Below are 11,394 nucleotides of genomic sequence, written 5' to 3'. Positions count from 1 at the left end.
TCGATTCCAACATGGAATAATCGATAGTTGTACACGAGTCTAGAGCGCCAATATATCCCCCTGATATCATCACTAGTGTGGTGACTTATTTCAAGCAAATTAAGCCGCCTTAAAATGAAATGTAAACATTAAATACTTTTGCCGCTCAAATAAATAAGAACATTTTTTAAAACACTTATTTGAGTGTGTAGCTAGTCAAAAAAATACCTCCAAATAATACCAATCCACCTGGCGTCCTTACAGTTAAATGAAGTGCTCTTGAAAGGTTATAAAATAGCTTTTCCAGCTTAATACAACTAACTGCTTAGTCAAACTAAGCTAGTCATGTTGCATTAGTAACATTTTAAGTAAATTTCAGCTTTCACCACTTGTAAATAAATGAATTTGCCACGCAGCGAGTTTGGTATTTGTTTGGTATTTTCCCACCACAGACGAACGGCCATACGCAAGCAGTGAAAAGAGAAAAACCCGAGAAATCTAATAAGTTTTAGCCCAAAAGTGTTGCAGTTGCTGGTGCATTTAGCGATTTAAAGAGACACAATTCACAGACCCCCGACCCCAGAGCCAGAAAACCCAGAACACCCGACATTTAGCCATCCAAACACTGAAATCAACGGCTGTGCAGCAGCAGGAAGAAGAGGAAGAGAGGTGCGTGGTGCGTAGTTAGTGCGAAATTGCGTATTAGGAAAGAAAACAACAACAAGCGGGGCTGCGAGAGCCAGCAAACATTTAGCTTTGAGGAAAACAAACACCGGCCAGCGACGAACAAACCAACAGCAGTGTCGCATCCGCAGCGCGAGTACCGAAAACTGGTTACATGGGTCCGACGGATCAAGACTGGATCGGCTGTGCGGTGTCTATAGCCTGCGACGAGGTCCTGGGCGTCTTTCAGGGCCTGATCAAGCAGATCTCCGCCGAGGAGATTACCATCGTGCGGGCCTTCCGGAATGGCGTGCCGCTGCGCAAGCAGAACGCCGAGGTGGTGCTCAAGTGCACGGACATCCGCAGCATCAATCTCATCGAGCCCGTGAAGCAGGATGTGGACGGGCACACGGCCCCGCCCCCGGTGCTCAACAAGCCCACGCCTGTCAAGCTGCCCCACTTCTCAAACATCCTGGGCAAGCAGCAGCAGCTCCAGCTCCAGCAGCAGCAGCAACAGAAGCAGCAGTACCAGGAGCAGGATGCGGAACAGGATCTGCCGACGACGCCGCGGTCAAGGGCCAACGGTCATGGACGAGCAGCAGCAGTAGGAGCAGCACCAGTTGCATCGGGCTCTTCGGGGTCACGTGGCAACTTCAACTCGGCACTCAGCGACAAGATGCAGCAGCTGAAGCTCATCGAGACCAATGGCTCCAACGGCACCCGAAGGTATTATGGTTCTACAAATGATTGGTGGAAAGGTAGCCCTAAATAAGTCTAAGCTAACATTTAGCTAGATGAATTTGTAAGAAAGTGCACAAGTGACACAGGTTCATCATTAAAGCATTTCGAGATTGTACAGCCCTATCTTAAAAATCAATTCACAAAGTTAGGATCCATTTATGATTATGATGATTTGTTGAAAAGGTTGATTTCCTTGTTTATTTGAAAATGTAGTTTACAGGAAAGAGTTTAAATTATTTACCCACTAATTAAATTAAAATTGAATATTAAAAAAGGATAACACAGAAAATATTTTGTAAGTTGTATTTGTTGCCATTCCATTCAACTCTTATTCTTCTTTGCCGCCTAGAACACCGCAGACATCTCGTGCGCCCAGTGCCCAGCAGCAGCCGCAGATGTCGACGACTCCGAACAGCGTGGCCGCGTTCTTTGGCAACATGATACCGCCAAAGGTGGAGGTGAAGATGGGCGCCTACGTGAGCAACACGCGGGAGAGCTACTGCAGCAGTAGCGGAGACAGCGGCGAGGCGACTGGGCTGTCCTTGGGCAGCAGCAGGCCCATAGATATCGTTAGCAATGGAGACGGTTTCTACAAACAGACGGCAGCCTCCAGCTACGGAAACACAAATGGCAATGGCAGGAGGAACGGCAACGCGAACAACATTGGTAATGGCAACGGAAACGGCTCGTACACCAATGCAAATGGCAACGGTAACGGCAACGGAAAAAACAAGCGGAATAGGGTGCGACGGGAGAGCAGCATGCGGCAGCAGCAGGTGCAGCAGACCTTTGGCAGCGAGGCGGACGATCCACTGATCCACGAGGACTTCGATTTCGAGGGCAATCTGGCGCTGTTCGACAAGCAGGCCATTTGGGACGATATCGAGTCGACGCACCAGAAGCCAGACGTTGTGCGGCACACAGTGAACAATCATCATCAGCCGGAGCAGAAGTATCGGCACGACGAGAACATCCTGGCCAGTAAGCCGCTGCAGCTGCGCCAAATCGAGAGCATGTTCGATGGCAGCAAGGACTTTGTGACGGACGACGGTCTCATTATACCCACGATTCCGGCTTATGTGCGGAATAAAATCGAGTTGAGTGCCGAGAAGGCGGGCCTCTCGCTCCAGAGGCAGATCGACATACTGGCTCGTGGGGCCAGTGACCTGGCCATTACACTGTTGGGCGGTGCCAGACGTTTGACGCCGGCCAACAATCATCAGTGGCCGAAAATAGCCATCATCTGCGATGGCGTAAAGAACATGAGGTTAGCTGGATTTGTCAACGACTTCGAGGCTGAGAATGTAATTAAAAGTTAATCCTTGCAGAACAATTAATGTTGGAGCAGCCACGGGTCGCCAGCTGGCTTCCCATGGCCTCACAGTACTCCTGTATGTGGAGCAGGCCAAACTGTTGGAGCAGAACAGCAGCAGCGCAGAGATTTCCTTGTTCAAGGCAACTGACAATGTCATAGTTCACTCAGTAGATGGTAAGGTGACCAAAAGATATGTAAACAAACTTTTTTAACATGATGTTTAATCTTCTTGAAGCCTTGCCCACGCCAGATCTTGTGATATTATCGACTAACACCGCTAATTTATCGGATTCGATCAGGAAATGGCTCAGTGTAAATCGGTTAGTGGGGAAAGATATTAAAGCTAAGAGCTCCTTAACATTCTCTACTTTATTAGCGCTTCGGTGCTCGCCGTAGATCCGCCGCCGTGTGGCATTAATGAGGTGGCTATCAAGTACTCAATACTACCCATACTACCATTGAATGGCATATCAACAGCATCATCATCCTCTTCGGCTGCCGCCACACCAACGCCCATTGCTAGCACTTCGGCAGCAGCAGCGGCTCACAAGTCAGTCGCAGCAGCATCAACGAACAACTGTGGCAAATTGTATTTATGTAATCTAGGTATACCGGATAAATTCTATCGTGATTGTGGCATTAAGTACAAAAGTCCGTATGGACATAAATATGTGATACCGATTCACTCAAAGGACTGAAACAACGACAACAACAAACAAAACACAAACACCAACATTTACAACAGCAATTAAACTGCAGCATCAGCAAAACCAGCAAGCAAATACCATTAAAACCACAAAAAGCAAGCACACACAAAACAATAACAATGACACATCCGCACACTTGTGATGATCATCAAGTCCAGTTTCCTGTGAATCTAGCTCTTAGTAGTCTTCTCTCATACATTACTCAAGTTAAACACTTTGTTCTACGGCGCGTACACATATAGTTTTTAGGATAGTTCATGCATCAGCCCTTAACATATGCCTAGTTATTATGTCTATTTCTCGGAATTAATTCAAAGCTGCCCCGGCCAAATGCCAAACTACGATTAGTTTTCAAATTGTACCCTATAGACTATTTTTTCATTTTATAACACTTTATTTTTTGTACAGCCCTCGGTTCTGAAAGCTAGTCCGCATTTACAATTTTCAAAAGCTTTATTTTAGGCGCACGTTTTAGCAAATTTTCGAAACATTCAACCCAAATTTGAGAACCCCATCAGAATAATTAAAAGCAGATGCTATGGCCTTAATTTGTTTCGTATGCCCTCTCCTTCCCGCAAGTGGTCTTCATAAACGTAATCAACAAATCAGGCGATAAATTGTTTGTAAATAACTATACAATTCTATGGGGAAGATAAGATCATGTTAATTATTATCAAGTATGCGCAATAAATGCCAAATTCAATGTCTAATTTTAAGCATAAAATCAAGAGCAAAAGCAACAACTATTGTTCGATGTAATACGGAATACAAATCCAAGTTTAAATCAAATCAGATAGTTAAGTTAGTTTCGTAAGCATAAGGTGTTTAAACGTTTAACAAACCATAACAAACAAGGCAACACTGATAAAACGAGGAACACTTTATATTATACATAGACGTATTTAAGATGTGTCTTTAAGCATAACTAAACAAAGTCGAGAGCATAATTTTTTACCCATCGAATACTAAAGAGAAACCACAACACAATACTTATACTCTAAACTGTAGAACGATGAATTTTATATAAGGTTAAATCCAATCTAATAGTGCAAAATTTTAGAAGGTTGCACTCAGCAAGGCAACCAAAAACTCAAAACCAACAGCCCAAACTAAAACTACTTGTTGTATAAATGATAACTATAATTGTAAAGAGATACCAACACACGTAGATTCTAAATTCCAATCATGTTGATGATCATCTGCAAATTCAATTTCCAAAAACCATCAAATTTATTGTAAAAGAGAGTTGAATGCGGACCAATCTGCCGCCAGGCGGGTCCCGCAGTGACTGTTTTGCGTTAGGAGCAGAGAAGATGACCAGACCTCAAAGGGATGTTAGTGGAGAGCGGATGAGAAGGTTTTCCCAATACCACAGTAACAGCAACAGATTTCACAACAAAACGAACACACGCCAACACACGGAGAAACAACAGACATCCCGAGATTTTGGTAACGCTTTAAAATTGCAAAAACATCTATTTTCGGGCCAATGAAATTGTTAATCGAAGAATGAAACCTAATTTTAAATGTATACATAAAAGACAAAATTGTACAGAAAATTCTCTTTTGGAACAAAAATCAAGCAGAAAAAAGAAAGCGGAGCAAAAAGAAATCCTTTCCAAACGAAACAGCAATATTAAAAAATACAAACAACACCGAGAAGCCTTCTCATGGAAGAAAACAAACACCACGGCGTTTTTACTTGGGGTTACTATCTTTTCAAGGAGTTATAGGGTATTTACTCCAAAAACAAGTGGGGTATTTAATTTACATATTTCCTAAAATTTAAAAATCCAATTAAGGAACATGACTTCCAACTTCTGTGTCTCCGAAATGATTAGTCCGATCGATTCGGAGTTTTGGAAATATAATCTAGACAACTTGAAGTAATTTATTGAAACAAAAACCTCCTTTGCTGACCAATTCTGGACGAACTGTACCCATTAAGGGTTTCAATTTAAACGATCCCTTGATCCGTTGTTCGACCCTTACAAACAGAATTTTAGTTATTCCTGATGGGCATAGATAGGATAGGATCTGCCAGGTAACGCGAAGTTGGGAGAGGCTTCTGGTAATTAGATCCACACTCTGGTTTTCTTATCTCGTTGCTATATTTGGCCTTTGAGTTATCTTGTCTCAGGTAATCTTGTTAGGTACTTCATCTGGAACGTATACTCACCGTCATAATTTGCTACCATTTTGAGATCTCCCGCGATAAGGGTTAACTTCAGTTCCAGAACGGCAAACAATTGCAATCAATTTGAAATAACAATTTGACTCGGCTATAATTCAGTGCAATTTTATTACATTGCGCTTAGATCCGTAAATTTTAGTTATAATTTAGATCTAATTTGAGTGTGTTGTGTGGTGTATAACTTAAAAGTGAGTAGAACAGTGTGTTGACTTAGGAGTAGAAAACAATACATTTGTTATAAAGACGTAAGGTAGTTAGAAAATCTGTTGGCGTTTTCGATTGATTCTTACCCACTGTCAGGGCCAAACACAAACAACTCAATTCACTGCTCTCACAACTCCCACTATACCGGCTCGGCTGCCGAAAGAAACGAGCCAAGCACAGGGCGTCAGCCGTCCTCGATGGTTCAATTTGCATTGCCATGTGCCATTTGCCTGGTTGTAATCAGAGATTAGTGCCCCGAATACTCACATAAAGGCATGTCTGTACTGATCTGAGCCCCCGCGGCGGCATCGAGTCTGTGGCTTAAGCACCGTTTGGCAAGATAAACAGAGGTTTGGTTAGAAACGGATTTCGATTGCCTCTAAACGCTACGGGATTAATGTTTTTATTTTATTTTTGGTTGGGGGTTGTGTTTTGATTATTTATTTTCAAGAGAGAGAGAGGAGGAGGAATACGTACGTTGGGGTCTGGATCGCCGAGAACCCTACAAAGCCTGGTCTGCTTACGGGAAATCATATCATACGATAGTCGTTATATGCATACGTACCACAGAGTCGTGATCTTCTAGCATTAATACGTACCCAGAACCGAAAACATAAACGACACTCTCATAGGACGATTCGAAAGGAAAACGTCGGCCGGAATGGATACGTACCCAAGCTATATTATCTGGATTATCTAGCATGTAAACGCAAATCTGCCAAAACAACTAACAGCGGTCTGGTTTAAAGGATATAGTCACCTCGCCATACTCAATACGTACCGAAGCTGTGCGAAAGCGGCTGCGAAAGTGTCGAGCTTCAAGTAGAGAACGCTTTGGGGTTACAAATCAAATCAAATCATATCAAATCAGATCAGAGCAGTGATAGAGTGTCAGAGTTAAATATGCTGGAGGCTTACCCCGAACGGGACGACAGCGATGCCCAGCACACGTTGACTTCGACCGGGAGAATGTGATCGCGAGCTGAGAAGAGTACGTGGTCGAGTGGTCTGGTTTGGTTGGGTCTCAGTCGGTGTAACCAACTTGTAGCTAGCTATACAACACACAAAATATCAAATATTAGAGGTATCTCCTGCTCTCCTGGGCCTAATAATTTAGTCTTCTGAGTCCTAACCGAGTTACTCTAAGCTGAACTACAATCGGCAACACTGCCTTGGGTTCGCTGGGTTCGCTATTTTCGGTTGGGTTTCTCTACTTGTCGAATACTTTGGACTGGACGGGGGCTATCGAATCTCAATCGCATTGCTTCGGGTGCACATAACGCATCTCTTACAATTTTTCGCTTGGGTCAGGGGCTGGGCTGGGTTCGGTTAACACGGGAAAGCAACAGCGTTGTTCAGCTTTATTGGGTATTGGAGATTGGAACGCAAGATCAAAATAGAAATGATTAAAAATTTACAATCGTCTCTGCACATTGGAGCGCCGAATGTGTGGCTCTGGGTTGCTTTATTGATTAGCCTATGAATATTCGTTTGCTGTTGTTTTCAGTAGTTCAATTGTGGTGGCATTGTAGTTGTAGTTCATGTGATTAATGCTACGTACGTGCGCTGGGCGGGATTCTAGCCTAGCGGCGGGAGTAGCGCTCGCGGGAGTAGGAGCGTCTGTGCTGTCCGTTTCCACCGCCGCCGCCGCCATCCCTGAAGTGGTTGAAGTTGCGGCGTTCCCGTGGCGACCGGTCCCTCGAGCGTGAGCGGCGTCTGTCATCCCGGTGATGGCCACCGCCTCCTCCACCGCCGCCCCTGTCGCCGAAGCGTCCTCTGTCGTTGCGGCCGTGGCGCTCCCGATCCCTCCTGCCATCGCGTTCCCGCTCGCGGTGATCTCTTCCATGGTTGTCCCTATCATCGCGCCGTCCTCCGCGTTCCGCGGCTCTTTCGGGTCGCTCTGGGCCATCCGGCGCCTCCTTGGGCCGCTCGCCACCCTTCTCCTCCGCTCCGCGTCCGTTGTTGGGTCGTTCGCGCTCGGCGTCCCGTAACCGCTGGCGTTCCCTGGAGCGGGAACGGTGTACGCGGGAGCGGCGGTCCAGTTCACGGCCACCTACAAAGTAGCGATTGCGGCCACGGCCCTCGTCGTCGCGGTCCGTCATCTTACCCGTCCGCTTGAGTTCCGCCTTGCGCGGCGCCGCCGTCTTCTCCAGCTCGATCAGCTTCTCGCGAATGGTGAGGAAGCCGAGATGCAACTTACCACCAAAGTGGTCCGCCAGCCGGATGTCGTTGTCATGGATGCCCAGGTAGGCGGAGCAGACCTCGCAGACGCGCAGCTTCTGCTGCTGGTAGGTGGAGGCGGGCATGCTCGTGCGGTACTCGTGCTCGGCCTTGATCTTCTTGGCGCGCAGCTCCTCGATCTCCTTCATCAGCTCCATGCTGTCCTCCACTTCGCCGGCCTCGCCGAGCGCCTCGGCCTTGGCCAGCTTCCTGCCGATCTCCTCGGCCAGGCCATGGACGGCGTTGGCCTTCTCGGCCACCTCGGCGGTCAGCTCCTCCTGGGTCTCCTTCAGGCGCTGCTTGGCGGAGTCGGTGCGGCGGTCGCAGTCGGCGATGAAGGCCTGCAGGTGCTCCATGGCCTCGATGTCGTAGTAGTAGTCGCGCGTCTTGGCCGCACTCTCGTAATCTGCGCGGAAAGCCAGGTCATGCACTTTGGGACACTCACCGAGATCCATGCGCGTGGACGCCAGGATGTCGTGCGGGCAGCAGTCGAGCAGGAAGGACTTGCAGACCCTGGTGTCCGAGAACTTCAGCTGGCGCTCGTCGCCATTCCGCGTAGTGCCCATTAGCTGGTCAAGCATTGCTCGCATCTGATCGGTGGCCGACATTTTGTTGCTCGGCGCGCTCATTTCCTTCTGGCCGGTAGCGCGTGAAAAGTGCTGCGGCGGTGGCAGTGACGGCTATCTCGCAGGCTATGTGACCGCTAGCGTGCGATGCGTGTGGAAATCTCGATTTTCACTCACTTTTTTACCACCTAGGAAAAGTCGTGTGTGAGTGTGCGTGCGCTGGACTAAAATGGGGTAGTGCTGCAGAGCAGTGTTGCGAAGCGCCGGCGGGGCGATGTATCGGTGAAGAGTCGCGGTTTCGGTCACGGAAATCACGGTGTTAGTTTGTAGCGGAATTAATAAGAAGAACAGTATTGTATAGTATGTGTTTATATTGTTGTACTTTCTGTATATAATTATGTGTTGCAATATGATAATAATGAATTCTCAATGTAAAAATTTCTTGTAAGGGGTTTTGTAGTTATGATGCCTGAACGTTCCTAACATATTCTCCTTTAAATTCGGGTTCTTATTTATAAACAATTTATCTGTGCAAGCTTTTTCGTAAAATGTTGTACACTTTAACAGAAGCAGCTATAAAAAATAATACAAATATTCAAATTTCGCCTTGCCGTTCTAAAACTATCGATGGGTTCGCCGCTTCTTGTGCTAAATATCGATGGGCAGGCGGTGCCATCGCTGAACCACCCCCCTCGGCGTTGTCCAACACTAGGCAGCAAAACGTTTTCATTGAGGCGATATTTTTTTGTTGTTTCCTTCGTTTTTCGGCGAAATTTTGTTTTTAAATTAATTATACCCCGCTCGCTCGCTGGCGCCCACGATGTCCGATGACGACGATATACAGTACATCAAGCGGCAGCGCACGCTGCACTACGGGTCGCTCGAGGAGTCGGAGCGAAAGCGGCAAAATGCCGCGGCGTCTGGGGCGACGGCAGCAACAACAACAACGGGAACGCCGGCATCGTCTGGTGCAGAAACCAGAACAACAACAAGCACAGGCGGCCAACTGGAGGACATAGATTCCGATGAGGATTACGAGGAGTCCACGAAGAAGACGGGCAACTCGAAGCAGGCAGGAGCCCCGCTGCCCACTGCCGCCACACTGGCCAACAAAATCGACGATGACTACTTCGACTTGGAGATGGAAATGGAGCGCGACAAGGTGGCGCTCCTCGAGGAATTCGAGCGCAAGAAGCGGGCGCGCCAGATCAACGTCTCCACGGACGACACGGAGATCAAGAGCAATCTGCGCCAGCTGAACGAACCCATTTGCTACTTTGGCGAAGGACCAGCAGAGCGGCGGAGGCGTCTCAAGGAACTCCTCGCTGGCCTGGGCGAGCACGCCATCAATAAGAAGCACTACGAGGAGGAGGAGCGCAAGCAGCAGCAGCGCGAGCAGGACCAGGCCACGTGGTACCACGAGGGACCCGACACACTGCGAATTTCCCGCCTCTGGCTGGCGGACTACTCCCTGCCGCGGGCCAAGGATCGCTTGGCACGGGCACGCGAAGCCCTCGAGGTGCCCAGTGCCACGCGGGCTGGTCGGATGGTGGAGATGCAGAAGAAGCTCCAGTCGCTGGCTCCACTCTGCTCGCAGGTGGGCGACACACGGCCCGTGAGCAGTGCCGCCTTCAGCGCAGACTCCACACTCCTGCTGACCGGCTCGTGGTCGGGTCTCTGCAAGCTGTGGAGCGTGCCCGACTGCGAGCTGAAGCAGACGCTACGCGGACACGCCAGCTATGTGGGCGGAGTGGCACTGCGGCCAGGAGTCAAGGCGGACGAGGAGAACGTGGTGGCCATGGCGTCCGGCGGCCACGATGGCGCCGTCAAGCTGTGGGGCTTCAACAACGAGGAGTCTATCGCCGACATAACCGGTCACATGCCGCATCGCGTCTCCAAGGTGGCCTTCCATCCATCCGGCCGTTTCTTGGCCACCGCCTGCTACGACTCCAGCTGGCGGCTTTGGGATCTGGAGCAGAAGACAGAGGTGCTGCATCAGGAGGGACACGCCAAGCCAGTGCACTGCCTAAGCTATCATTCGGATGGCAGTGTCCTGGTCACCGGCGGACTGGACGCCTTTGGGCGGGTGTGGGATCTGCGCACTGGGCGCTGCATCATGTTTCTGGAGGGCCACCTGGGCGCCGTTTTCGGCGTGGACTTTTCGCCAAATGGATTCCACATTGCGACGGGTTCTCAGGACAACACCTGCAAAATCTGGGACCTGCGGCGACGCCAGCCCGTCTACACCATTCCCGCCCACACCAACCTGATTTCGGACGTGAAGTACCAGCAGGAGTGCGGCAGCTTCCTGGTCACCTGCTCCTACGACTCGACCACCAAGATCTGGTCCAACAAGACGTGGCAGCCGCTGAAGACGCTGCAGGGCCACGACAACAAGGTCATTTCGGTGGACATCGCCTCCAACTCGCAGTATATAGCCACCACCTCGTTCGACCGCACGTTCAAGCTGTGGTCGCCGGATAGTTGATTTTGATACCATTACTTTATTGTACTCGCCTGTGAGCGCACGCAGACAATCTCCATTTGCGATCTGCCCGACGGGCACGACCAACTCATCCTCTGTTTTTGTTATTTCAGAGACAATAGCCCAAGACAGTTCTTGCAACCATTTCAAGTTTTCGTTTTGTATAACACAATTTGTTGTTTTTGTTAGGCGAAAGGCAGATGCAGCGATGTTGCATTTCGTAAATTTAAGATTTTTTATTGAAATTGTTAATAAAAAACGCATTTTTGGTAGTAAAGTGAGTTTTAAAGGGTTGTAAACCATAACTTTCACACACGGCT

The 11,394-nt window shown here is 48.4% G+C and overlaps 3 protein-coding genes across 3 annotated transcripts; 2 read left to right on the top strand and 1 right to left on the bottom strand.

Annotated features, from left to right (window-relative positions):
• Positions 1-413: 413 nt before the first annotated feature.
• Positions 414-5,090, top strand: LOC108028634 (enhancer of mRNA-decapping protein 3). The gene is made up of 5 exons (XM_017100557.3): positions 414-1,368; positions 1,733-2,650; positions 2,712-2,872; positions 2,934-3,018; positions 3,075-5,090. Exons 1-5 carry the CDS (start codon positions 818-820, stop codon positions 3,394-3,396), a joined length of 2,037 nt encoding a protein of 678 aa, XP_016956046.1. The 5' UTR covers positions 414-817; the 3' UTR covers positions 3,397-5,090.
• Positions 5,091-5,688: 598 nt separating this feature from the next.
• Positions 5,689-8,837, bottom strand: LOC108028660 (putative RNA-binding protein Luc7-like 1). Its single transcript, XM_017100588.3, has one exon. The coding sequence runs from the start codon at positions 8,650-8,652 to the stop codon at positions 7,387-7,389; it is 1,266 nt and encodes a 421-aa protein (XP_016956077.1). The 5' UTR covers positions 8,653-8,837; the 3' UTR covers positions 5,689-7,386.
• A 439-nt stretch (positions 8,838-9,276) lies between these two features.
• On the top strand, positions 9,277-11,345 carry LOC108028778 (U4/U6 small nuclear ribonucleoprotein Prp4). The gene has a single exon (XM_017100757.3). The coding sequence runs from the start codon at positions 9,410-9,412 to the stop codon at positions 11,075-11,077; it is 1,668 nt and encodes a 555-aa protein (XP_016956246.1). The 5' UTR covers positions 9,277-9,409; the 3' UTR covers positions 11,078-11,345.
• Positions 11,346-11,394: the final 49 nt, after the last annotated feature.

Source organism: Drosophila biarmipes, chromosome 3L, assembly GCF_025231255.1.
Source record: "Drosophila biarmipes strain raj3 chromosome 3L, RU_DBia_V1.1, whole genome shotgun sequence".
Taxonomy (NCBI): Eukaryota; Metazoa; Arthropoda; class Insecta; order Diptera; family Drosophilidae; genus Drosophila; species Drosophila biarmipes.
The sequence above is the reverse complement of the archived record's forward strand: the minus strand, read 5'-3'. Positions and strand labels throughout refer to the sequence as shown.